Genomic DNA, 26959 nt, shown 5'->3' on the forward strand with positions numbered 1-26959 from the left:
TCCTGCTTCCAGGCAGTTTAACCCCTTCTGCAATTGGGCCTTCTTGCTCTCCATGCCAGATCATTCCTTGGTCACATATTGCCACTGCTGAGAAGTTGCAATTTGAATTTCCCCTTCAGTGGATGGTAAGAATTAGAATCTCAAAACTACAAAAGCTGTTTAATTAGTTGCTCTCTCAGCCGTGTGAAGTGATTTATTGTGTTTGGCATTTCCTTTTTAACAGAAATGCACTTGAAATAGCATTATGATTCTGGGAAACCAGGCTCATTTACTGTAAATTCTACATTGTGAGAGGAGGAGAAGCTACTAAATGATAGTATTTCCAGATGCTGAACAATGGTCTGAGATCAAAAGTAGAGTTTGCTTCAGCATCGTTTACAATGTTTACATTTTGACAGAAGAAAATTCCTCAAGGGAACTCTTATCTGTTAAGTTTTATGAACATTTATGAACATTTCTTGTTCTCATGCCCGAAGAATTTCCCACGGTATCTCAAGACCTTGTTCAGCAAGACTCATCTGTTATTCCTTACTAGAACAACAAGATTTCAAGTTGCCAAATGGATTTATTTTTTAAATAAAAGTTTAAGAAAAATAAAATAGATGACTAGGACTGTGAATTTTTTTCTAAACTATTGCTTTTGTTGTATTGCTAAATAATTTGCTGCCTATTGGCTCTTCCTCTCTAGATAAATGCAAACCAAGTACCAACTGCGAGGTGCCCTCTTCTCCCCCTGTTCTGATGGATATGGATATCACTTACATCATGGACAGCTCTCGCAGCATCAGCAGTGAAGAGTTTCAGAGAGCCAAAGACTTTATAAGCAGCATGCTAGATCAATTTGTTGTTTCCTCACAGCCAAACGAATCATATGGAGGTATCAGAGTGGCACTGGTGCAGCAGGCCCCCAGGGGCTTCCTGCCTGACAGAAACCAGAGCCCTGTGGCCTTGGAGTTTGATCTAGTCACATACAGCAATAAAGATTTGATGAAGAAACATATCCAAGAGTCTGTTCACCAGCTGGAAGGGCCGTCAGCCATTGCTTCTGCCCTACAGTGGACGATTGAAAATGTATTCTTTAAAGCCCCCAGACAAAGAAAACACAGGGTCATATTTGCAATAGTTGGAAGCAAAACAAGCATGTGGGACAGAGAGAAGCTGAGAGAGATTTCACTTGGGGCCAAGTGCCAAGGATTCACTTTGTTCACTCTTGCCCTTGGCAATGATGTGAGTGACAATCAGCTGATGGAGCTGTCAAGCTCCCCCACAGACCAGCACTTACTGATGTTGGGCAGGGTTTCAACGTCTGAGATGGTATATGCTCAGAGGTTTAGCCGGGCATTTCTAAATCTTCTACAAGGTAAGTAGCATGTGATGACATTTGCTTAAGTTATGGAAAGAAAGAGGAATGCCATGTAGAAAAGGGTAGTTGGAGTATATGCGCTGTCATTCAGTTTCTAGTCATAATTTAGCTAGCCAGTCGTTTGTCTTTAGTTTGCTGCAGATGCTGGATGCTAGTAGAAGTGCCGGTAATGACAAAACAGCATTATATTCTAATGGTGCCTTAGGCCAAAGTCTTAAGTAAGTTTTTTTTCTCTTAAGTTTGTATTTAATGGCTTTGTTGACTCCACTTTCGCTAAAGAAAGACCATTCTTCAGCTAAGAGAACATAGTTACATTCCTTTTTTAGGCCTACATCTCTCCTCTGACCGTTGGCAGGTCCAGATTTACTGAGCTATTTATGCCTGTTTAGGCTTTGGGGCAGATAAAAGTTTAAACATTTAACAGATTTGGCACTAACCTCTTTACGGCAGTTATTCCTCCTCTGTAGAGCAGAGACAGAACTTCTTCACTTTTCAAGACACGTTCATGCAGATTAGCAGGTCTTAGGTGCTTTGAAATATGAACAGGAGAATATCAGGAAAGAAATTGTCACTGATTTAAAATCCTCATCACAAGTATGTACTTAGAGATGTCAAAGTTTCTGTAGAAGGATGAATAGTGTATTACAGAGCAAGGCAAAAGTATAAAAGGTTAGTTCAGGAGTTAATCTCATTTAGCTGATCTTTAACATGATTTTCATTTTTCTGACATAGTGCTGATCACTCTAGATATGGTGTGTTAGTTACTGAAAGATGCAAACTCCAGTTTGCAACAAAAAAAATCATGTAGTGCTTTTTATTAAACATACTGGGGTTTGGAGGACTTTAAAACTCACTAATGATATCTGTGCTTTCCCCACAGAAGAAATGAACAGTTATCCTTCACCTGAACTTCAAGAAGAGTGTGAAAACTTAGATCAGGGAGATGCAGAACAGCAAGTATCTATGATTGAAAGGTTTGGAAATGTCCATTAAACTTTTTGAGTGTGTATCTCTGAACATAAGATTTCTCCCTTTGGGTTAGTAGTTGTATTCAAAGTGGGTTTAATAGAATCAGGATCAAAATTTTTTTTTCACAGTATTCAGAAGATAAGAACCAGATACATTTTTTTCAAGGCCATACTGGTGCTTAAGTACTTACTTTTTTTTTTAACTCTTCTTGGAAGGATGCCTTTTCCTGGAACTGATGAAACTGGTTACGGTCATGGTTTAGAAGATATTGAAAGAACTGAAAGTAGAGTCCAGGAGAGTATTAAAGAGACCACCAGAGAACCTGTATACACAATGCCAGAAATGAGATACGATTATGAGGAGAATGAGTATTTCACAGAGGAATATGCTGAAGGAGAAAAGCTGCAAGAGTATGGAGAAGCTCAGGAGGAGAACGAGGAAAACTTAGAGGCAATAGCAGAAACTAGAGCTGCCTATAGTGATGATGGTATGATTTTAGAATATGAAAATCTCATTTAATTCAGTAAAAAGACTTTAAGTTGTGAAGCGCTCAGTTGAATATTTACGCAGTATGAAGCATTTCCATTAATTACATTTTCCAAAGCATTTTGTCACCATATGATTGTATTCAGTCCAAATCTATATAGTAAGAGTTTGTAATTAAAAGCTGAACTGCAGGTGTCATTATGACTTTAGCTTTGATTTTTAACTTCCTGTAATAATAGACTGTAAAGTTCTAATCTCCTTTACTAAAACAGCTGATCATTTTAAATCCCCGAGTTGCACGATAATTACTGAGTTACTGGTGCTGCTAACTTAGCTCAACATGGAGGGACTAAATATGTCTCTGCTACAGTCTGTTCCTGTAGGAAGAACAGGATCCCACAGCAGAGATATCAAAATATATATGTGTTTTTACTTCTCTTCCTAATTATGCATTTTTCTTTCCAGATTTACCATTTGATACAATAGATGTGGGAAGCTGATTGTGAGATAATTTGTCACCAACATTCTTTTAACACTATTGAGTAGTTTTGTTTACAATAGGAGAGAATTTCTGTGGAAAGAATGCAATGGTGTTTGCATCGCTTTGGGTGTGGTAGCTCATTGCTACAGCTGCCATCCCTCTGTTTTTCATCCCTGATGAGAGAGGACCAATGCTTTTGCATTGGATCTTTAATTAAGAGCTAATGCACCTCTGGGAATGCCATACATCCGCAGTGCTTGAAAGACTTGCTCAGCACAAATGGAATTGGTCCCGTCACCTAACTGGATGTGTACAGTCTTGAATCAGTGCTCCAGTTAACCAGTTCATGAACTCTCTGGTCACACAGAAAATTCAGTAGCATGAAGATATGTTACTTTTTATACTTTACAAATAAAATATTTCCTGTGAGGAAGTAGTCACGGTCATTGCACTGATGTTGTGAGCAGTGACTTAAGCCACTTACAGCAGACGAATGAACTGCAATTCCCAATCCTGAGTTGTAATTACTGGCCCAACATTTTACCTCTTAAAAACTTGTAGCACAGTTCCAGAACTTGCCTTTTGAGAGATGTACTTTGTACTGATCTATTGTTTGAGATTATTGGTTTTTAGTTGATTAGGAGGCAGAGGTTATGTCATTTTAAATCTTTAGTTTGGGTGGTTTTGTCATTAGTTTGCTTTACTTCTCAGAGCCTGCCCTTCAATGTCATACAGATACCAAAGTCTAGAGCTGCTCTTCTAACTTCGTTTGAGGAACTATGAATTTACATTGGTGAAAGCTGATTAGATCTGTACTTACTGAATACCAGATTGCTACAAATATGCTACTCTTACCTACTTTGGGGCTAATTTATGCAATTTAAATCTATATTACTCTGGGATTTGGCTAAGAGACTATAATGGATAATTTAACAATCTGTGTATGTTCATTTATGAAATTTCACTGATGGATACCAGTAGAAGAAATTGGAATAAAGAAGAGGGACATTCTGAAAATCTTTATTTACCTTATCCCTATAGATCGGGTATAACCATTTTACCATCATTTGAGTAAAAACTCTATGTTAGAAGACTAAAGATCTTTTAGCATTCCTTCTATTTATTCCACTGAAAATCTAATTGTTTCAGACATTCTTTCTGGTTAAATCAATCGTAAAAAAAGGGACTTCAGGCCACACCAGCACTGTGGGTTTGTGGATGAATACTTAGTGAATCTTTGTAAGACCTTGAACACTGGCTACCTCTTTCATCTGCTAGTTTGCCCTGAATGTTACTTTTTCCTGAAATTACAGTGCTGTAATTCACTAAATCTAGCTCTTATTTCCCTTTTCCAGATGCATGTGACCTTGTTCAAGATAGCGGAGAATGTCAGAATTACGTTCTGAAGTGGTACTATGACAAAGAGCAGAAAATGTGTGGTCAGTTCTGGTATGGGGGCTGTGGAGGCAATAGAAATAGATTTGACACACAAGAAGATTGTGGATTCTTATGTATAGAGTCATCTTAGTGCAGAGACACTTAAATTACTTTAATTCTTCAGTTACACTACTAGGGTGATGGGGAAAAGGGATTGAAAAAGAAGACTTTACATAGCCACTCGGCTCCTATGTTTCAGTTGAAAGAAATACTTGATTGTTATTCTATAGTATTATATAGTATTCTATAGTTATTCTATAGTAACTTAATCATGAGAATAAAATTAAAACTGTTTCTCAGTTGATCTGATATACATGTTGAGTACTGAGAAACTTCTGTTAGCTAACAGCATATTGTGTAAAAGGTAAAAGTATTGAAGCTTGACTTTCTTCCATAAAGACCAAAATGTGCACTTTCTAAATGCACTGAATAAAATAAAAAATACTTCAGAGATTTTCATGAAACAACATTGGATGCGAGACACTAACATCAAAATGTTTTGATGCATTTGCATGTGTTATCCTGTGTATAGAAAATACCAAAAAGCATTTAGCTCTCAAACGATGGACTTACTAGAACTTACTTCACTTTGATTTAGAGGATTTTCTACCATAGAGTCATTCTTGGCTTTTTAATTTTTTTTTTCTGAATAATCCAGCATGTGAATAAAATCAATCATTCTCAAATATTTCACTTCTGCTGTTGGTTCTTGAAACAGATGTAAGCATATTCTTGTAGTGTGGCTTCTCATATTTAAATAAGCATTGGTCCCTTTTGCTTGTTACTTAAGGTTAGACAAGTGCATTAATTTCAGAACATGAGATTTTTGTGGTTGCTCTTGAACAAAAGAAAGAATCCTGAGGACATCTTCTGATTAAAGATAATAAATGCAACACTCTGCAGAAGGATGGGAATTAGCTGAGCTCTGCTGACTTACCCAAACTCTGCTGTTGCCCATTTTATGTCTGTAGAAGTCATGGTGCATATAACTTTGTCACCTTGGGCCACTCTTTGTAGAGGTGGCTGTACTCACCTGGAGTTTTATTCTTCTCTGTATTTGTCTACAACAAGACAGATAAAAAATCTCTAATAAATTTGCATGGACTGCTGGCCAAGAGTTCCTCATCAAACTTTTAAGGAACGTACATGAACTTGGATTTTCAGAGCCTGGTGCTTTTAGCTCACCCAGAGGGAGTCTATTGTGAACAGTGACTTTGAACAGAGTTGACTCTTGTGATGCTCTACCAGCCTCAGGGCTATAATAATGCTGAAGGTGACAGTGCCACTCTTAGCTCAGCTGAGGAAGGGTCAAAAATATCTGATACTGACCCAAACTGTCAGCGGGGAGGAGTGAGTTGATGAAACCATTGGTCTTTCACCTTTGGTTTTTCTTGCAAGTGACAGAATAGGCTTGCCATGGAGTGGGAGATACTCTACTCTCTGTTTCTGTTCTTTTCCTGCATTTGTGACTAGGAAATGGTATTTAAGAAGGACACTTTAGCTGTCTGTTTGGGGGCTGGAGCTGGTTTATTTATTTGCTGAAGCAATAAATTGAACTTGGGTTTGCTCTTTACTACAATATGTACAGTGCTTTTAATTCTCCAGTGTTTAATATCTAGATTTCAAAAATTATGTTCTCTAATATCTGTTTCTCCACAGACGCTGCCAGTTCACAGTAGTTTCTCTCCTCTTTCAAAATCAATGGCTCCCCTGCCTTAAGTCAGGTGTACGTGAGAAGTGAGTTTGCCTTTTATTTGGAGAAGTAGGTTGGTTTTTTACATGAGACTTACAAAAATCTTGTCTCTGAGATAGGACAGCTTGACAGTTTGATCTTCTATTTTCTTTAGAAATTTAATTTACTTATCTGAACAAAATGAGAACATAATTTTTTTTCTTGGAAAGGAGAAGTAAAAAAAATCAAACATCTCTGTTCTTGTAGCAGAAGCAATTTTTGATATCTCAGGTTCTCTTTGGTCCAGGAGATGTGGAGTCCCCTGATGGATCTTAGCTGCATGCAATCCATCTCTGCCTTTCAGTTGGCTCTATTTATCTGGGGCTAGTCTTGCTGCTGGCTCAAAATTCTTGTTTTTCAGTGAGGGAAGAGTCCCACTGCGTGCGATCCTCTCTCCTTGTTAAGGAGAAATTTGTATGTCTGTGTGGACTGACTGGTTCGTGCTTTCTTCTATCTCATTACCTCAGACAGCCTGGTTGATTATCCTGTTTCTAGAGCAATGCAGGATAAGACCAACCAGCTGCCCCCCCTTCAAGAATGACTCTCAAAGCCTCCTAATCTGTTTTTGCTGCTTCTTTCATCCCTGGCGTAAATCCCCTGGGCTCTTTTCTAAAGGGAAGAATATGCTAGCTACCACAGGATGCATAGGGGTCTATTGTCTAACCTCCCTCTCATCCTTCTGGTTCTGTCAGATGGTCCAGCAAGCAGCATTTGCAGGCGCTTTTTTTCCTTCCTTTTCATACATATGGAACACTATAGGAATTCGGATCAGTTACACAAGGTAACATGTGAAAAGAATTATTTTGCAGGCAATTGACTAGACTTCTCTGGCTGCTGCATTTCACTGAGTTGTGAAACATCAGCACTCAGCAGATGGTAAAATGTTTTTGTGAAATATTAAGTTCTAATGCCAGTGTGAATTACACTAGTAATTCTGGTGTTGCTGCTTCTAGGCTCTTAACAGGCTTTTGTGAAAAATCTAGGTGCTGAATTTCATATGTTATCTGAGTTGATACTGTATTTTTAATGCTGTGGGTGCTTAAACTTCAGAACATAGCTCTAGGTAATGGAGTACCTAGCACCTACTTTTTTTGAACCCTTGGTTTTCTTTTGATTGGCTATGGTGTAAATGGCTGGTGGAACTGGAAAAAGATCTCTAATGTACGGTGTGGCACGCAGTGATCTCCTCGGGTCAGGGCATGCTCTTCCTCCCACCCTGTTCCCCAGGTGCCTTTGTGCAGCTATGCTTACATAGCATGTGCTATCATATGTCTTCTCCTGCAGCTGGCTCCAGTTTGAAAGCAATTTAAACACCATAGCTCAAAGCCTTTGTGCTAACGCTGATAAACCCTGCATTTTAAAGACAAAATAATTAATATAGGAATAGCTGTCCGTTAACAGAGTAGAAACTGGGGTATGACTATTTGTACTGGGATGTGACTGTCTGCTGTGAGATAACATTCTCTCCTCTAATGAAAGCAGTCTTCTGAAGATGGACCTGCTGCTCAGTTGAGTGAATTAAGAGCAACCCCTCCCTGTTCAATCCCAAATTCCTCCCAAACTTTAAAAAAAAAAAAATTAACCTCTCGGAAGTAACAAGTGACTTCTTTATGGTTGTTGTCAGAGGCTGTATTTAGAGAGTCATGCCACTTATAAATCTGTTTAGGGAGCAATTTAATTTTGCCGCAGTAACCCTATGTGTGATGTTTATGCTGGTGAGGGCCTTAGTTAAGATAATCTGTAGTTTAAAAAGTGCAAGACGGTAGATCTACTAAACCTAATGCTACTACTGTCATATGTCAACCCAAATGCACGTATTCTGCTTAAGTTTTGTAATGCAGATTAGCTGAATTCTGAGGCCCAATCCTCTGAAAAGGGAGATGATCGACAGAGAACAGATGTCCCTGGGACCAAAATGCTGCCTATGAGTGCTGCTGAATGAATGTGAGTAAATGTAATGCCCTTGCTTATTTGGTTATTTTTTATTATAATGATGTGAAAACGCTCATAATCTAGTACTAATTTGTAAAGGGTTTCAGATTGCATCTTATATTAATCAGACCTAGTGATACATATCTCAATTAACTTAATGGGGCCAGATTGTGTTAGAGAGAGACAAAAGATCTGAAGCACATTTCCTTGTAAGTGGAACACCATGGAGAAAGGAGAGAAGATAATCCAAATTCTTCTGAAAGCTGGCTTTGCCATCACAAGAGGTAATGTCATGGGGCCTGCAAGAGAGATGCAGTTCCTAGGAATTAAATGGCAAGATGGGCTTCGCCAGATCCCAATAGAAGTAATCAACAAAATAACAGCCATGACCCCACCAAGTAATAAAAAGGAAACACAAGCCTTTTCAGGGTTGTGAGTTTCTGGAGAACATGTTTTCCCGATTACAGTCAGATTGTATGCCCTCATTATCAAGTGACACAAAAGATGAAAGTTTCAGTGGAGCTCTGAACGACGACAGGACTTTGAACAAATTAAACAAGAGATTGTGCATGCTGTAGCCCTTGGACCAGTCCGAACAGGACAAGGTATTAAAAATGTACTGTACACCGCCGCTGGGGACCATGGGCCTACCTGGAGTCTCTGGCAGAAGGCACCAGGAGAGACCCGAGGTCGACCCCTAGGATTTTGGAGTTGAGGGTACAAAGGCTGTGAGGCTAACTACACTCCAACTGAAAAAGACATATTAGCAGCCTATAAGGAGTTTGAGCTGCTTTGGAAGTGGTGGGCACTGAAGCACAGCTTTTCCTGGCACCCCGATTACCAGTACCAAGCTGGATGTTCAAAGGTAAAGCTCCATCTACTCATCATGCAACCGATGCTACATGGTGGGTTGCGTTAATCGTACAGAGGGCTCAAATAGGAAATACTAATTGCCCAGGAATCTTGGAAGTGATCGTGGACTGGCCAGAAGGCAAAAATTTCAGAATGTCACCAGAAGAATAGGAGGTGACACACACTCATGAGGCCGCACAGTATAATGCACTACCAGATAATGACAAGCGGTATGTCCTGTTCACTGACGGATCCTGCAATCTAGTAGGAAAACATCGGTGGTGGAAAGCGGCTGTGTGGAGTCCTGTACGATGAGTCACTGAAGCCACTGAAGGACAAGGCAAATCAAGTCAGTTTGCAGAAGTAAAAGCCATCCAACTGTCCTTAGACATTGCTGAAAGAGAAAAATGGCCAGTACTTTATCTGTATACCGACTCATGGATGGTGGCAAATGCCTTGTGGGGGTGGCTGAAGCAGTGGAAGCAGAGTAATTGGCAGCACAGAGGAAAACCCATTTGGGCCGCCACACTGTGACATTGCTGCCCGACTAGAGAACCTGACTGTAAAAGTAGATCACATAGATGCTCAAGAGTCGGGCCACTGAAGAACATCAAAACAACCAGAAGGCAAATCAAGCTGCTACAATTGAAGTGGCTCAGGTAGATCTGGACTGGGAGCATAAAGGGGAAATTTTCTAGCTTGGTGGGCCCATGACACTTCAGGCCATCAAGGAAGAGACCCAACCTATAGATAGGATTGTGATTGAGGGGTGGATCTAACCATAAACACTATTGCACAGGTCATCCATGAATGTGAAACATGCACCACAATCAAGCAAGCCAAGCGGTTAAAGCCTCTCTGGTATGGAGAACGATGGCTAAAATATAAATATGGGGAGGCTTGGCAAATTGACTATATTACACTTCCACAAGCACGCCGAGGCAAGCACCACGTGCTCACAATGGTGGAAGCAACCACCGGTTGGCTGGAAAAGTATCCCGTGCCCCATGCCACTGCCTGGAACACTATCCTGGGCCTTGAAAAGCAAGTTTTATGGCAGCATGGCACTCCAGAATAGAGTCAGACAACGGGACTCACTTCTGAAACAATTTCATAGACACTTGGGCCAAAGAACATGGTATTGAATGGATATACCACATCCCCGATCATGCACCAACCTCAGGGAAAATTGAGCGGTACAATGGCTTGTTAAAGACTACACTAAAAGCAACAGGTGGTGGAACCTTTAAAAATTGGGATAAACATTTGGCACAAGCCACCTGGATAGTTAACACCAGGGGATCCATCAATTGAGCTGGCCCTGCTCAGTCAGACCTTCTACATACTGTGGTGCATGAAAGGAGTATGTTGGGGAAAACCATTTGGGTTTTTCCTGCTTCAGGCAAAGGCAAACCCATTCATGGGATTGTTCTTGCTCAAGGGCCTGGATGTATTTGGTAGGTAATGTTGAAGGATGGTGAAGTCCAATTTGGTGAAGTCCAATGTGTACCTCAGGGGGATTCGATTTGAGGTGAGAATGCTCAGTTTTGAATTGTTTTATATTAATTGGTACATAACACTAACAGTGTTCTCCAAGTGTCTTTCAGGCTAACACCGTGGTGATGACAACTGGAGCTAGCTTCGACAAGTGGCGTCCAGTAACTTCCTCGACGTTGATACTTTTAACCCACAACCCATGGGCATGAACTGTGCTAAATCTCACACCATTTCTGCTGCTCTGAGAGACTGCTGTGATAGATAGAAACCCCTGATCATAAACTAATGTCTGTTTATATGTATACATGTATAATTAGTTGGAGTTGGGTAAAAACACTTGTGAACCAAGTATGACATGAATGGTATGGAATAAGGCGTGGAATGTCCTGGTTTGGCTAAAACAAGACCGTTTCTCCTTTCAGTAGATGTTTTTCCTTCGGTTAAGGTTTTTAGTAACTGCACTGTCTGAAGCTGACTACAGGTTTTTCAGCAGTGCCTGCTTTCAGAGTTGATGGCAGTTAATGTCTGTAGTTGTTGCTGGGGCAGAAGCGGGATTGTTATGCAGAAAGGCCCATGGGTGTGTGCTCGTCTCCTGCAGGCTCTCTTGGGCTCTGCTGGACTCCGCATGGGGGGAAGGTGGAAAAGGGTCGCACCCCCAGGAAGCTGCAGAGGGGACAGGTGACCCAGGACTGACCAATGCAGTATTTCATTCCACCCACAGGAATACTCAGTATAAACCTGGAGGATCACGAGGGTCAGCCTGCTCACTCCCCTGCCTCCGACCCGGATCTGTGCATCCCTGAATCTGATTCCTGTCCCCTGCGGAGTCCAGTCTGGGACGTCTGGGTGCCTGCCCTGCCACGAGAGCACTGTGAGCCCCTGCAGCGCACGTGGTCCCACAGTCATCATCAGGAAGGTCAATATTGGTTTTGTATATTTCTTTTATTAGTAGTATTAAGTTTTAATATTATTTATACTCCTTTTCATTGTTATTGCTTTATTAAGGTTTGTTTTAACTTTCCAACCCATAAGTCTCTCTCCCTTTTCTCTTCTCCTTCCCCTTCTGGGAAAGGACGGGTTTAATAGAGAGCATCTGCCATCCACTTTAAGCACCGGCCCAGCCTTAAACAGTGACACTTGGCAAGGTGCAATACATGTGCAGAATTTAAACGGGATTGCCAGTTACCGGTGTATAAGAAGTCACTGTTGCTCTTTTCACCTTGGCACTTGCAGGGTTGCTGGTAGTGTGGCCTGATGCTGTTTCCCAGCATGTGAGAGGCCTTTAGGAATCCCAGGTCCTGGAGACCTGGGGGAAATATGTAGAGGAAGGATGCTCCACCATTGGTGGAAGAGGATCAGGTCAGGGAATGCTTAAGCAAACTGGACATATGTAAGTCCATGGGCCCTGATGGAATGCATCCGTGAGGCAGCTGAAAGGTTTAATTACGAGGCCACTCTTGATAATCTTTGCTCAATCATGGCAATTGGGAGAAGTGCCCAAAGACTGGAGGAAACTAGATGTTGCTCCTGTCTTCAGTAATGGCAAGAAGGAGGACCCAGGGAACTACAGGCCAGTCAGCCTCACTTTGATCCCTAGGAAGATGACAGAGCAGCTAATCCTGGAAACCATTCCAGGCACATGAAAAACAAGAAAAGCATCAGGAGTAATCAGCATGGATTAACCAAGGGGGAAGTCCTGCTTGACGAACTCAACAAACTTCTATGATGAACTGACTGGCGTAGATGAAGAGAGAGCAGTGGATATTGTCTACCTAGACTTCAGTAAGGCCTTTGAGACTGTCTCCCATCAGAGCCTCATAGACAAGCTATCGATATGTGGGCCGGAGGAGCAGTGAGGTGGATTGGAAACTGGCTGAATGGGCGGGCCCAGAGGATGTTAATCAGTGGTGCAAAGTGTAGTTGGAGGCCAGTAACTAACAGTGTACCACAGGGGTCAGTACTGGGTCCAGTCCAGTTTAACGTATTCATGAATGATCGGGATGATGGGGCAGAGTGTACCCTCAGCAAGTCCGCAGTTAACACAAAACTGGAAGAAATGGCTGAAATGCCAGAGGGTTATGCTCCCCCATCCAGAGAGACCTGGACAGATTGGAGAAATGGGTTGGCAGGAACCTCATGAAATTCAACAAGAAGAAATGTGACTTCAAGAATTCCTTTCTCATTTTTCATTCAACATTAGAGAAACAAAAGGAAGTGCAAAGTCCAGCACCTGGGGAATAACAACCCCCTGCAACAATATATGCTGGAGGCCACCCAGCTGGAAAGCAGCTTTGCATAAAAAGACCTTAGGGTCCTCGTTGGCAAAGAGTTGAACATGAGCCAGCAATGTGCCCTTGTCACAAAGGTTAATTGTATGCTGGTCTGCATTAGTTAAAATATTGCCAGCAGATGGAGGGAGGTGATCTTTCTGTTCTACTCAGCACTGGTGAGGCCACACTTGGAGTACTGTGTCCAGTTCTGGGCTCCTCAGTACGAGACAGACATGGTCATACTGGCGAGAGACCAGCAAAGGGCTGCAAGGATGACGAAGGGTCTGGAGCATCTCTCCTATGAGGCAAGGCTGAGAGAGCTGGGACTGTTCAGCCTAGAGAAGAGATGGCTGAGGGGTGGATCTTATCAGTGAACACCTGAAGGGGGGGTGCAAATAAGACAGAGCTAGGCTCTTTTCAGTGATGCCCAGTGACAGAACTTGGGGCAATGGGCACCAATTGAAACACGGCAGGCTTCCTTTGAACATCAGGGAACACTTTTTTTTTTTACTGTGAGAGTAACGGAGCACTGGCACAGATTGCCCAGAGAGGTTGTGGAGTCTCTCTCCCTGGAGGTAGTCAAAAGTCATCTGGACACAGTCCTGGGCAACTGGCTCTGGGTGTCTCTGCTCAACCAAGTAGGTTGGACCAGATGACCTTCAGAGATCCATTTCAGCCTCAACCATGCCATGATGTTGTGGTTCTGTGACTGTGTAAATACTGCTTCTGTGGGAACTCTGCTAACTGCCAAAATATGCAGCAATTTCTTGTTGAGACAGGGTGAAACGATCTGCCATGAGAGCAAACCAGCTAGTGTGATTAGTAATTTTTGCACAAAAAATTGCACAAAACCATTAGCAGGGGTTTGTGCAGTTAATTGGACACAGAGCCTTTACCAGCGTGTGGTACTCAGGAAGCCCTCTTCTCTTTTACCTCAAGGCTCTCAACATTTTCCCTTCTTATTTCTTGTTTTTCCTTTCCTTTACCCCATTAGCCATTCATGTTGCTACCTCTTTCACAGAGGCTTAAGTTAATATGTTTTACTGAATGACTAACCCCAGATGTCCACAATGGAGGAAAATAGCCTTGTTTGTCATTTTGGGACATTCAAGTAAAATTCTCCCATAATACGTGCAAATAAATGGACTCATGGCTGAACAAGGTAGTGTCATCCAAAGGCTGCTTGGAATGAACTGCTCAGACCTCTTAAGCAAACTGAGGGCTTGGAGGGAGCTGTGTTTTGCTTTCAAAATTATGAAGTCACTTTGTGCTAAGTAGGATGTGCAACACAACCATCCACCCTTGCTTTTTAACAGGTCATATACATATATATAATATATGTACCAATATATGTAAGTTCCGAACATCAACTTTCCTAGCCAACCCTGCTCTTGGTTTCTCCAGAATAACTCTGCTGCCCGCAGTTGGGTTGCATGAGTGAATCCAGCTGGAAAACGTGCTTCCAGCAGCAATTGCATGTTCTGGTATCCAGCCATTGTCATAAAAGCTACGTAAAAGTTTCTCGTTAAATAAAAACTTTTAATTATAACCAGTAAAACATTTACATTACTTGCTTCCTCTTCACTTAAGAAATGCTTTGCACATCTTGCCAAAAGCAACTAGTTTTAGCAGGGTTTTCTGTAACTCTGGACAGAGGACAGCTGGGCACATCATGCTTTATTGATGCATGACAAGCCAAACTCAAGAGTCCAGTGGAGGGACATGCCTGACTCCATACTGAGAACTCCTGCAAAGGTGGCAGATTTCCCCATGATTTATCTCTATGCTTGGTAGCTTTGTCTTCCGGTGGAAGGACTGCGGTGCCCTGGACCAGTCACTCTCCCTGCTTCCATGTCTGCAAAGGCAAGCTTCCTTTACTAGGAATAAATTGTTGCATAGTGCTTGAGGTACCTTAACCTTTGTATTGCTGAGGGCCTGCCGTTTGCACACCTGTGGGTAGCAGTACTAACTGGGAGGTCACTGACTCTCCTTTGCTATCTTTTCACCCTCCCAGATCTGCTGATGTAGCTGCTGGTGTTAAGGCTCCCTAATCCACTTCTGACAAAATAATCCTGGTTTCAGGAAAAACAAAACAAAAGTGACAAGCCTAAGAGTGCAGTCTTGCTCCCACTAAAATCAACAGAACTTGGATCATCTGTCAATATTGTGTAAAAAGCTTCTCACCAGAGATTACTTTAAAAAAACAAAATGAAAACCTTTCATGGAAAACAGTAGTATTTCAATACAAGACACCTAGCCTTCCTGAAGTCACAAACATGCCCATTCATTAAGGGTTAATAGCTGTTCAAAAGACACTTTTTTGTAATAATATTTTTTGTATTAATAATTACCATTTGATTAACAGGTGACTAGTTAAGTGCTTTCCATTTTCCCCTAAATTAAAAAAATTACGACACAGGGTGCATCTGGACCTCAACAGAGCTGGCTCTTCCTGGTACACATGCATGGTTAAAAAAGTTTCTTCAACTTTCTGACTGTAGCCATTATTTTCACCTCCCTCAGAGAGAATGCTCAGAGGACTCTGCCTTGAGATGAAGATGTGGCTGGCTTTGTTCTTCATCCTCTTTGAGACGCACATGTCTATTCCCCAGAACATTGGTGGTTTATTATTTCTTTTTAAAATGCAATTCTTAATGGGAAAAAAACCCCTTTGCTCACCATTTTTGCACTATATCCTGACCGGAAGCTTGAAGTTAAGGAAACTTCTATGCACGGTAGCTGAAGCTGAGTTTGGATGGCAACAGGTGAAGTTTGAGGTGTAAGATGTGATGTGGGAGGTGAGGTTTGAGGTGAGATGTGAGGTGTAAGGCAAGGTTTGAGGCGTGAGGTGAGGTTTGAAGGGTGAGATGAGGTGTGAGCTGAAATTTTGGGGGTGAAGTGAAATTCAAGATACTAGCTGAAGTATGAGGTGTGAAGTGAGGGTTGAGGTGTTAGCTGAAGCATGAGGTGAGGTATGAAGTGAGATGCTGAGAGGAGGGAAGGGATGAGGGGTGAGTTGAGCTGAGATGAGGCGAGGCTGGCCATTTTCCAGAGTGCAGCCTTGCCTGGGAATGGGCTGCAGGAAGTTGGTCCCTGCTATGACCCCACCTTGCAACTCAAGTCCACAGACATGCCAGGAGATAGTGTAGCTACCAGTCACCCCCATACAGGGCTTCTGGGCATGAGTAAACATGGTTTGCTGTGACCCTTTTTGCTGCATTTCCCATGCTGGCAATCTACCTCCTAGCCTGTTCCTCCATGTTTTTTGTGAAACAGTGAACTCTCCCCTTCTTGCAAAACTTTACCTACATAATGATCTTGTGAGCAACAGAGACCACCGAAGACTGACTTAGGTGTAAAAATGTAAAGCAGAAAGGTAGAGGTTATAACTTAGTCCTGCTGTCCTTCAGCTGTATGTTGCTGGGTTGCTAAGTGAAACTACACTTGATGGAGTATCTGGTTAATTTTTTCATGGTGCAGCTGACTAGAGATTTCCTTATCTGCGGGCATCCATTTTTCTGTGTGATCACTAGCACAGTTAACTGAGGTGCACAATTTCTTTCAAAGTCTTCTTTCTTGACAGTTGAGGTGTCCAACTATGTTATAGCTCCAGAAGAGAAAGGTGATGTAGCAAACTAAGTTTCCTGTGTTTTACTCCCTAAAGATGTTGTCCTCCTAATTGACAGCTCCGACACTATGGAACCTTCATCTCTCCCCTACGTCAAAAATTTTGTGATCCATACGATTGACAGCCTACCAATAGGGCCTAACCAGTGTCGGCTGGTGCTTGCTTAGTACAGCGATGATTTGTTTGCTGAATTTATGCTGGATGCTTACAGAAGAAGGGGTCCTATGGTGAATCATATCAGGAATGACTTTACACAATGGTGGGAGGTCAGTGCAATTTGGAAATGTCCTCAGTGAAGCTTATGAAACCTTTTTCCAAAACTCAGCAGATGAAAAAGAAAAGTAACAAATCATTGCGATTTTGACATTGGCACCCTCACAAGATGATGTTTGAGAAGCTGCCAGAAGCTTGCAGGGTCTTGGAGTAAAGATAATAGCTATAGGGACAAAAGATGCTCCATGTAATGAACTTCTTGAGATGGCCACCCCACCATTTCATTACAGAAATCCAGTGATAGAGGAGCTGCCTAAATTCTCAGAATATATGCCACAGATCATTGATGATATTATCCAAGTAAACATCAGCGATATTATCCAAGTAAACATCACTACTTATTCAGGTAAGTACACCTGATTACAATGACGTAGCTGTGCAGAAAGCTAAGCTATGCTACTTTGTGTCAGACCGATAGAGAACGATGATCATTTTCAGTATTCTAATGAAAAAAAATCCATCAGAAAAATTGGACTATATTGCATTGTTAAGATATGTTAAGATAACTTTTGCATAGCATTAAAAAAGGAACATCAGTTAGCACATACTTTCAGCTGGCCTTGGGGCTAGATATTAGGTTCTGAGCACTAGTTCAATATTACATGTGTGACCTGTAATGTATATTGTGTGGTTTGTACAGAGAGGCAGCTGGAAGAGAAAGCAAAGGAAAGGGCACATCACCGCCTGTGGGCTTTTCCTTGATGAAGGAGAAGGCTCCTTACCATTCAGCTGGACTAAGGCAATAGCTCTGTGGCAGATAAAATGGAAAGATTGTTTGTAGTCTTAATCTTTTCTGTGCTCTCTTTAAACTACTACTTTTTAAGTAGTATTGCATTTCTGAAATACAATTTTTGGCATATGCAGTAGACTGCACTGGAGCTTTAGTGCAAGCCATATTTCTTCCTTAACTGCATCCTCAGTGAGAGCTGTAAGAGAGTCAACAGGCATGGGGCTACTGAGCAGGACAGTAAATTTCTGTGCTGAAGGTCAGACCTTGTTGATGTAGGGAATTTCTAACAGATATTAGGACAGTGCATAGTTTTCATATTTCAATTTACAATACTAGAGTTCCACAGGATGAATGCGTTTGCGGGGAATTAGAAGATATTACTCTAAGACTACGGCAGCTTTTTATTACTTTTAAGATATTTGTCAGGTAGGTGGTCCTAAACCATGCATTCCTTGCATGGAATAAACATTATTTTCCTGGAGTTTTTCTACCATCCAGAGGGACACTAGGAATGGAAGGAGGGGAAAAGTTGTGATTTGTTACAGGAGAAAGAGAGTGGTCATGCCAAGTGATCTCATATCCCACTTCAGGCAATCCTTGTGTGGTTTTGTTGCTTGGGGGCAGTGCAAATTTTACTGCTTAGAGCATTTCTGGCTGACAGTTGTTTCATCCATCTGCCTAAATTCTCTTTGGTAAGAGCTGCAAAGTAAAAGAAATACTAATTTTTAGCTGTATGGAAATTTCCTAAATCTCAATAAAATTTTTGTGGGCTAAAGCTGTTTTCCCATGTTGTCTGAAAGGGCTGCAGTAGGCAAAGGATGTGTAGGGTTTCCTTTGAAAAAAAATCGCAAAAATTTTTCAGCAGAAAACCTCAAGTAACTCTAAACATCATTACTGAAATATGAAGTATCCTGTACTAGACAGACATCACACAGACAGAAAGTTACAGTCGCCGAAACGATCACTGCAAAGGTAGGAAAGCATAAACTGAAAGTTTCCTGGGCGATGTTAAATTGTACTCCCTCTTGCATGTTAACTACAGGCTTTTCTCTAATACTAATTTTTCCCATGGGAACTCTGTGTCATGCGGAAACAGGGTGTATGGGTGGCAAAATTGGTGCTGACAGGCAGTTCTGAACCTGCCAACTTCCAAATGATGGATTTTGCAGCTTTGTTGTGTGTTTTATTCCATTCTTTGAAAAATTTGGTTCCATTTCTGTAAGAACTGGTATCAAATGCTCTGTGAAGAATTAGTTGGAGCAGAACTCCTGTGCTGACTTTTGACATATGAAATACTTCAAAATGTGAAGTATTTCAAAATATGAACTGAATCCAAGCCCTTGATATTTGTAACTGAAAGAAGGCACAGGAAAGAAATTGCTTTCAAGAATTCACATTCCGAAAGAAATTGAATATTTGAAAGCATTTTCTTTACTAGGAGTAATATAAAGAATTCATTTCCTTAATAAGAAATATAAAATCTCAGTATTTCCTCAAAATTAAGTTATAGTCTGATCTTAAGGAATCAGGGATGTGGCAGCCTCTGTTAAAGTCAGCAAGAATTTCAGATGTTGGGCAAGTCAGCAGTTGTCTGGAACCCCATTAGTTAAATGTTGTAACATTGAAAGGCTTTTAAAAAAGTAAAAACTATGTAGACCAGTTTCTAGGTATAGAAACAGTTTAAGCTATTCTGTTTCTGTTCCTGGGGTATTGCTGACTGAGCACTATGTCACTTTATTGCCTCAACATTGTGTTCTGTGTCTGAAGACTTAGTTAAAAATTGTTAACGCTATGTTTTTGTGTGACCTCTGCAAGTACTACAGATATTGTCCTCTTGCTTCCTGGACAACAGGACACAGAAAATTACACAGTTCCTTACAGGAAAGACTTTATTAGGAAATTGATATACACTTTGCCACTGGAATCTAACCAAAACAGTCCTGCACTTGTCTTGGACAATGAGGATGAGTTTGAACTGGACACATATTAAACAAAGAAGCATATGTTGATGCATGTGCAAGAAACGCAAGCATTGCAAGCCACTAAAAACTGCCGATGCGCTCCCTTACCTTTATAAAAGGTATTTCAAGGAACCGGTTAATGAAGGAGATAGAAATCAGGTTTTAGTGGTCCTGTCGTCTTTGCCTTCTGAAGATGATATGGAAGAGTCTGAAAATGTTACCAGACAATGGAGTAAAAGTGATAGCCCTCTGGATACATGAAGGTGTAATACAACAACTGAGCTTGATGGCTACACAGTCATTCTCTTATTATTTTCCTAAGGAATGGGACCTCCCTATGTTTTCTTAAAACGTCTCCAGTATTATTGCAGAGTTTCAGATGGATAGCATTAAGGAAGTGGAAGGTAAGAAAATCAATAATGTGGGAGATGATGTTTAAGGACTTAGACCTTCAGTCTGGTGCTAGCCAATCTAGGCCTCATGTACCTTCTCATCTCCAGCAACTTGTTTAACGTTCAAGATACACAGGCTGCTGAGAAACAAAGAATAGGAATGTGTTAGCCAGGGTTTTAAATACTTTGCCTAGCCTTAGCATGTTTTAAAATAGGGAAGTAGAAATATGGATGAGATGGTCATAATCTTGTACCCATTAAGTTTTGTGCTTGACATTAGTTTTAAAACGTGGTGCTTTTACATTTGTAAATGTGTGTAAGGCACTTGTGCTGTCTGATACTAAAAGGAATGGAGATGAAGTTGTCACCTTTTTTTGCTTTTACTTACTGGTAATTGATACAACTTGTATCTGTTAATGAAATACAACTCCTTATGAGGCTATGGACCCTTCACCACAATTAGTAAATTAATTAGTCTTTGAGGACTTTCAGCAAATGTGAATTAAAGGGATTATGTTAGACTCTCTCTCATAAAATCCTTAATGTTACAGCTGAGAAACTTACACTTTTCATATAGCATTGAAAATAGGTTTGTATATTGGGATTTTTCTTAATATATCAATGACTGATTAAAAAAATAATTAAAAACCCCCTGCACTTAAAGATTTTTAGCATGCAAGATCCAGCCAATATCCTTACATATGTATCTTCTGGATCCAATACACTAGAAAATACAGGCAAGAGTTACAAGAATATGCTTCATATAAAAACCGTGAACGCATCTGCTATTATGTCTCCTAGCTTTTCTGATTTTTACTCATTTATGTTAACTTAAAATGAGGTTTTATCAATTTGTCTTCCAGTAGCTTGTCATCTTTGGCTAAAAAACATTTTTACAAACTTATTTTACTTTAAAATAAAGCAGAAAACCTTGCCTTAGGAAAAAAACCCACAACAGACTTAATTATAGAAATAGCATAGAAGATGGCCACTAACATTGCTTTATTCTCATCCTTTTTCCACTGCAGTATGTGACGGAGAAAGACATTGTGTTTATAGTTGATCATGGTACTTCAAAGTCATGTTGAAGAATTAAAGAATTCCTGCAAAACCGAACATCCTCATTTGACATGAAGGAGAAATGCGTAAGAATTGGCCTGGTGATGTGCACTGATGGAGAAGTGCTGTCTCATCTGAATACAGACACAAAGAAAGCTGAGATTCTGCAGATAATACAGAACCTTTCTGCTGGGTCAGGAAAAGCCAACACTGGTACAGCTATTAATGTCTCAAGGCTAAAACTCTTTACTGAAAGCGCTGGGAGCAAAAGGAAGCAAGGGATAGAGCAAACAGCTGTTTTAGTTACCTGCAGACTCTCTCAGGACAATGTGAGTGATGTTGCTGCTCTTCTGCAGAGAAGTGGCATGACAGTGTTTGCCATAGGTATTGAAGATGCTTCTGATCAACAGCTGGTCCAGCGAGCCTCTTAACCTCAAGAGCAGTATGTTACCAGTCTCAAGGTGTTTTCTGATCTGCGAAGGCAAAATACAATTTTTTAAAGGAAGCTCTCAAATCAAATAAAAAACAAGCTCTATGTTCACTCTGAAAGAAAAGAGATTCAAAACAGGCAAAGGTTTCCAAATAACTTTGGTTCTTTCCGGGTTAAGGGGTTTTAACTGAAGATTATCCTCAACTATGGTTGAGGTTTTGAGAACCTTCTCATGTTTTCAAACTGAACTTTTCAGTTTGAGTCTTTGAGAAGAGGAATTTCTATTTAAAGTTGAACATGGATACACATTGCACTCATTAGCATACTGCTAAAGTTCAGTAGTATTAAAAGCCTGTTTATTTGTACCATTATTTAATAGGAAGGACTAACACTGGCAGAAACATCAACTGTTCCTGTTAGAGCATAAGTTTAAAAACCTACTAAGGCACCATTAGAGCTTGATCTGTTGGAAGATGCTACATCTGAATGAGATTTCCCTAGGAGTGTTAACCTTCCAGTCAGTCTACCCTTTATTTTGATCAAACCTAGAAAACAGAGAATCTGTACATCATGGGGGGTTTTTTTGGCAGATCTTAAGCCCTCGGGGTGTATGTCCTGGCAAAATATAGTGGCTGAAGTTTTCTGACTGGTCCAGAGCTAGTAATAACAATAGAGTAGCCTTAGATATCTTATTAAAAATTACCAGTGGATTTACGCCTAAGAGCATTAGAAGTTAGTGGTTTTCTGCTGTGGACTATCAGAACATTAAGTGGACTGCTGCTGGTCCACAGAACCTTATTCAACAGTAACACCCGTCATAGTGGTTAAATGTTTATCATGGTTCTGTAATGAAGCATGACGAATTCTGATGGTTCATATAAGTTGTACTCGGAAGCCTGGGAATTGCTGGAGGTAGTTGCTTAGATGCACTTTGGATGTGTTTGAAAACTCCAAGCTATCAGGTTTGTTTTCTGTGGGGAAAGCAGCCATATAGTCATGGATAAATATTGTTTTGTTTCTTGCTGCCATGCCTAAGATACCTAGCAGGTTAAGTTTGCCAACTTTTTTGTTACCAGATGGAGAGTTTATCCATGTATTAGGTTATCATGTATTACAAAAGGAGTGGAGATAGGTGATCTGTCCGTGTGCACAATGGTGATGTAACGGAGACTTTCTCATTCCACATAGGATGCCTGGACAGAGAAGCAGCTGATACTTATTAGCTCATTGATGGTTCATCAAGTCTTGACTACTTGGATTTTGTGGATATGAAGAATTTTTTTAAGGAAATGGTTAGGCTGTTTGACATAAGAATGAATAAAGTTCGAATTGGACTCATGCAGTTCTCGCATTTCAATGAACCAGAGTTTGAACTAGGTAAGTGATTTGATAAAAGGCATTGAAAATATTCAGCAACAAGGTGGAAATACCAGTACAGGGGGAGCACTAGCTTACATGTAGCTGTTGTTTGAAAAGGCCAGGAGGCAGCTAGAAGTTACAGTGCCTTGCCATCTAGTTTTTCTCACAGATGGAGACTCCCAGGACAGCATGAAGGAACCAGCCATTGAACTTAGGGAAGACCAGATTAACATTTATGCCATTGGTGTGAGGGAAGCTAATATAACTGAGCTTTATGAGGCTGCAGGAGTGAAAAACAGAGTGTACTTTGTACATGATTTTGAATTGCTGAAAGACATTAAAAATGGAGTTGTCCAAGAGATCTGTACCACAGAAGGTAAGGCCATGCTTTCACTTTGTCCTGACAACACAGAAAATAACCAGATTCCTTCTGATGACTAATGTAAGATACACTTTTTTTCTGGCTTGAACAATTTCACTGTCAGTCATTTCAAGTTTTCAGAGGGTGGTCGTGATTTTTGTGTAGCTTAAATATCGGCAAACATAACGAAAAGGTCTTATTTCCAGAAAATAGCAAGCATCCCTTGTCTATATTTACAGACTTTATTCTCTGGTTGCCCAGAGAAGTTGTGGATGCCTCATCTTTAGAAGTGTTCAAGGTCAGATTGCTCAGGGATTTGAGGAACATGATCTAGTAAAAGATGTCCCTGCCCATGGCAGGAGGTTGGACTAGATGATCTTTAAAGGGCCCTTCCAACCCAAACCTTTCTATGATTATGAGTCTATGAAATTGAGCTACCAATGTCAAAGACACCCAAAACCCCCATATCACTGTAGAGCAACTAGGTCTGTCAATGTATCTGATTTTGAACTTATCTTTCTTAAGGCTAGCTATTGAGCCTGCTGTTTTCCTTATTGCAAACCAGCCAGTCTCTTTTTTGTCAGGTGTAGATGGGCACAGCATACGCTTCAAATAGGATTCCAGAATTGAGATGTACAGAACTCAAAATAAGACAATTTTACACCTTAAAGTAATGATGTAGAAATAAGTAGTCTCCAAACGGTAGCTTTTTGGTCAGCATTCACCAGAAAACAAGCAAACATTGTGTTTTGCTAATACTGCCTTCCCCGGTTTATTTCTTACAACCCTATAAAACATTCATGAAAAAATGTGCTTAAATGTGACCCACCAGTGTGAGGGCTGTCAATTAGTATCTATCTACTGTTTGGCTCTTTCTGTAAAACAAGTTGCTGTTTCTTACCTCACTGAAATTAAGAGAAAATTTTCAGGTTTCTCAGGCTCCAAAACTTGACCAGCCACAGGCTTTAGATTTTTATTTTAGAAATTTCTTGCTGATCTTAAGATGCTGCTTCAGTTGCTTGGCTGTGATTTAATGCTGACTGATTGAATTGCAACTGATGAAGTTAATAATGCCTTTGTTCAGATCTGAGGGGGTAAAGTATTGCAGTTGCAGTCATAACTTATCAATGAACTAATAAAATCTAGGCTTTGAAAAGGCTTATGCTGAATTTTTTTCCTTTCTTTTCTTTTTCTGAGGTTATTCTAACTTGTTTATGGGGTTTTTTTTCTCAAAAAAAAAAAATATCTAAAAAACCCTAAGCTTAAAAATCTTTTTCTCTTGACAGTCTGCAAAGAAGTGAAAGCTGATGTCATGTTTCTAGTGGACAGCTCTGCAAGTGTTGGAAATGAAAATTTTTCTGAAAATTAAAAATTTCATGAGCGAGCTGGTGAACAGAACAGATGTTGGTGCAGACAAAGTGCAGATTAGTGTCATCCAATTCAGCCACAGACCAAAGGAAGAGTTCAAACTCAACACCTACTCCAACAAAAGAGACATCCTTCGTGCTATTGATAAGATATCTCCCCTTTGATCCACCACACTGACAGGAGAAGCACTGAAGTTCATGCTTAAATACTTTCAAGCCAGTAGTGGTTCACGTCATGCAGTTAAAGTTCTCATCCTGATCACAGATGGGGAATTGCAAGATGAAGTTAAAGCCCCTGCCACAGTACTCTGAGATAAAGGCTTTATCATCTACTCTGTTGGAATTTTTAACACAAAACTCAGCTTGAAGAGATTAGTTGGAAGTGTAAGGTGCTATTCGTAACTGCAAATATAACAAATAATATATGAGATATTTCAGTACCAGATAAGGGTATGCTCACTATTGACTGTTGTGTTCAACTTCCTCTTCCCTTACAACTGTGTTTGAAGGAAAGTCTCGCAAAGACATCTGTCAGATCAATACAGATAACATAATCTGTTCTGATTAACATGATTTAAATTACAGTCATCCCTGTTTCCTGCTTGTTCAGTTCAACTCTTGCAGTGGCTACTCTTTCCTACCTTCTCCTTCTGCCGTTTTTCTGAATGGAAGTAGCTATGGCTGCTGTGCTTTATTTGGAAGTCGGTCCTTTTGGGCTATGGTGACCATGCTGAGAGCAATTTGGTTCTCCGACCGGAGAGACACCTCATCTATGAATCCTGAAGAGTCTCAATTTTGTATCTACATATAGGATGGGATTTGTCTTACTTAGCTTTAGCTGACTACAGCTGTCGTGTCTAGTCACTGTCATTTCCCTTTCTAAGCAGCATGGAGAGAAATAGGCATCTTTTGGTGTGTGAGTTACCTGACCTCTTTAGATGGTTGCCTGAGGCTGAGATGAAATGTGCCCTTGCCCTGTGGATGTTTGGTTAGACCAATGTAATTTTGTTTGCTCAGTAGGTAAGAGGGAAATGTACCTATGGTTACTCTGCAACATATGTGCTTACAGGAACATGTTTTATGTTCTGGGACTAGATATCTGAATTTCCATGTACATTACATTTTATGTGCTTAACTTCCTTTTTGTAGATCTATTTGTTGGCGGATTTTTTTGTTAGCATGACTAGTAGAATGTGAGAGGTAGAGGCAGGATTACTAATGTTTTGTATACTTTATTAATAATGTATTTTCCTTTATCTTCTGCAGACTGTCCAAAGAAAGCGGATGTTATTTTCCTAATGAACGGTTCCAGAAACACAGATGAAGAAAATTTCAGGATAATTATGGACTTTGTGACAAGTGTAATCGATCCAGCTGTTGTTCAAAATACCAAAATTGGCTTTGCACTGTATAGTGGTGTCTATAAAGCAGAGTTCAATCTAGGCATTTTTCTGAATAGATCAGAACAAGTGTTTAAAATTCAAAGCATCAAACAAATCAAAGGACACCAAAGTAATATTGAAAATGCACTTGAGAAAGTGAAACTCAACTTCCAACCAGAAAAGGGTAGCAGAATACGTGGGAATACCCAACAGATTTTACTGGTAATTATTGCTGGATGAACAACCAGTAGAGCTGCAAGAGCAGCAGAAAGTCTTAGGAAGAAAGGTGTTGATATATGTGCCGTAGGTGTGGGAAATGTTGATCAGTCCCAGCTAACACAGGTATCTGGATCATCAGGTAGGAAATACACTGTTGATGATTATTCTAACTTGAAGACCATAAAAAAAGACTGAAAACAGAATAGAAAAAATCTTCTGATTCACATGAAGACAATGTGATATAAATTAGCTACATCCAGTCTCTCTAAAATTGCTGAAAGAAATGACCCCAATGTTTTCTCTTTGCTCCCTCCGTAGAATAAAGGATATGAACTGACAAAAAAATAACCACCTGTGTCATTTTGCATTGTTTTAGCTTCGCCCTTGCTGCCCATGCAAATACTCTCCTTCCTTGGTACATAAGGTAGTTCCCATTTTTCTGCCCTTCAGGAAGGGTAAAAAGACACACATGAACAGATACTGTGAATTTTCTAAGTTTTCTGCAAGCTCACACCCTACTGTCCTCCTCATTATTTTATCCATGGACTTATGTTCTCCTTTCTGCAAATTTGAACGGATCGATTGAGATCACGCAACCCAGGCTTGAAGATTTTAGTTTTAATATTTTAAACTTCTATCTGAAATTTTAGAGTGCATAATTTTGATTTGCTGTCATACTACAGATTAGAGTGACCTTACATCTAATTAAACAAGAGACATGGTGGCAGTACTTCTCATTTTGTGACATGTGCTTTCATTTCATTTCTAGTTTTCCCATC

At 40.4% G+C, this 26959-nt stretch overlaps 1 protein-coding gene and 1 pseudogene across 1 annotated transcript in view; both read left to right on the forward strand.

The window, feature by feature from the left end:
* Positions 1-4827, forward strand: part of LOC104166059 (collagen alpha-4(VI) chain-like) — a 50504-nt gene extending 45677 nt beyond the window's left edge. Inside the window, 4 exon segments of the mRNA XM_009705870.1 lie at positions 689-1360; positions 2244-2337; positions 2548-2819; positions 4655-4827. Coding sequence (XP_009704172.1) covers positions 689-1360; positions 2244-2337; positions 2548-2819; positions 4655-4827 — 1211 coding nt within the window.
* A 3796-nt stretch (positions 4828-8623) lies between these two features.
* LOC104166069 lies at positions 8624-26375 on the forward strand (annotated as a pseudogene).
* Positions 26376-26959: the final 584 nt, after the last annotated feature.

The sequence above is a fragment of the Cariama cristata genome, unplaced genomic scaffold (genome assembly GCF_000690535.1).
Source record: "Cariama cristata isolate BGI_N322 unplaced genomic scaffold, ASM69053v1 scaffold8230, whole genome shotgun sequence".
Lineage (NCBI taxonomy): Eukaryota > Metazoa > Chordata > Aves > Cariamiformes > Cariamidae > Cariama > Cariama cristata.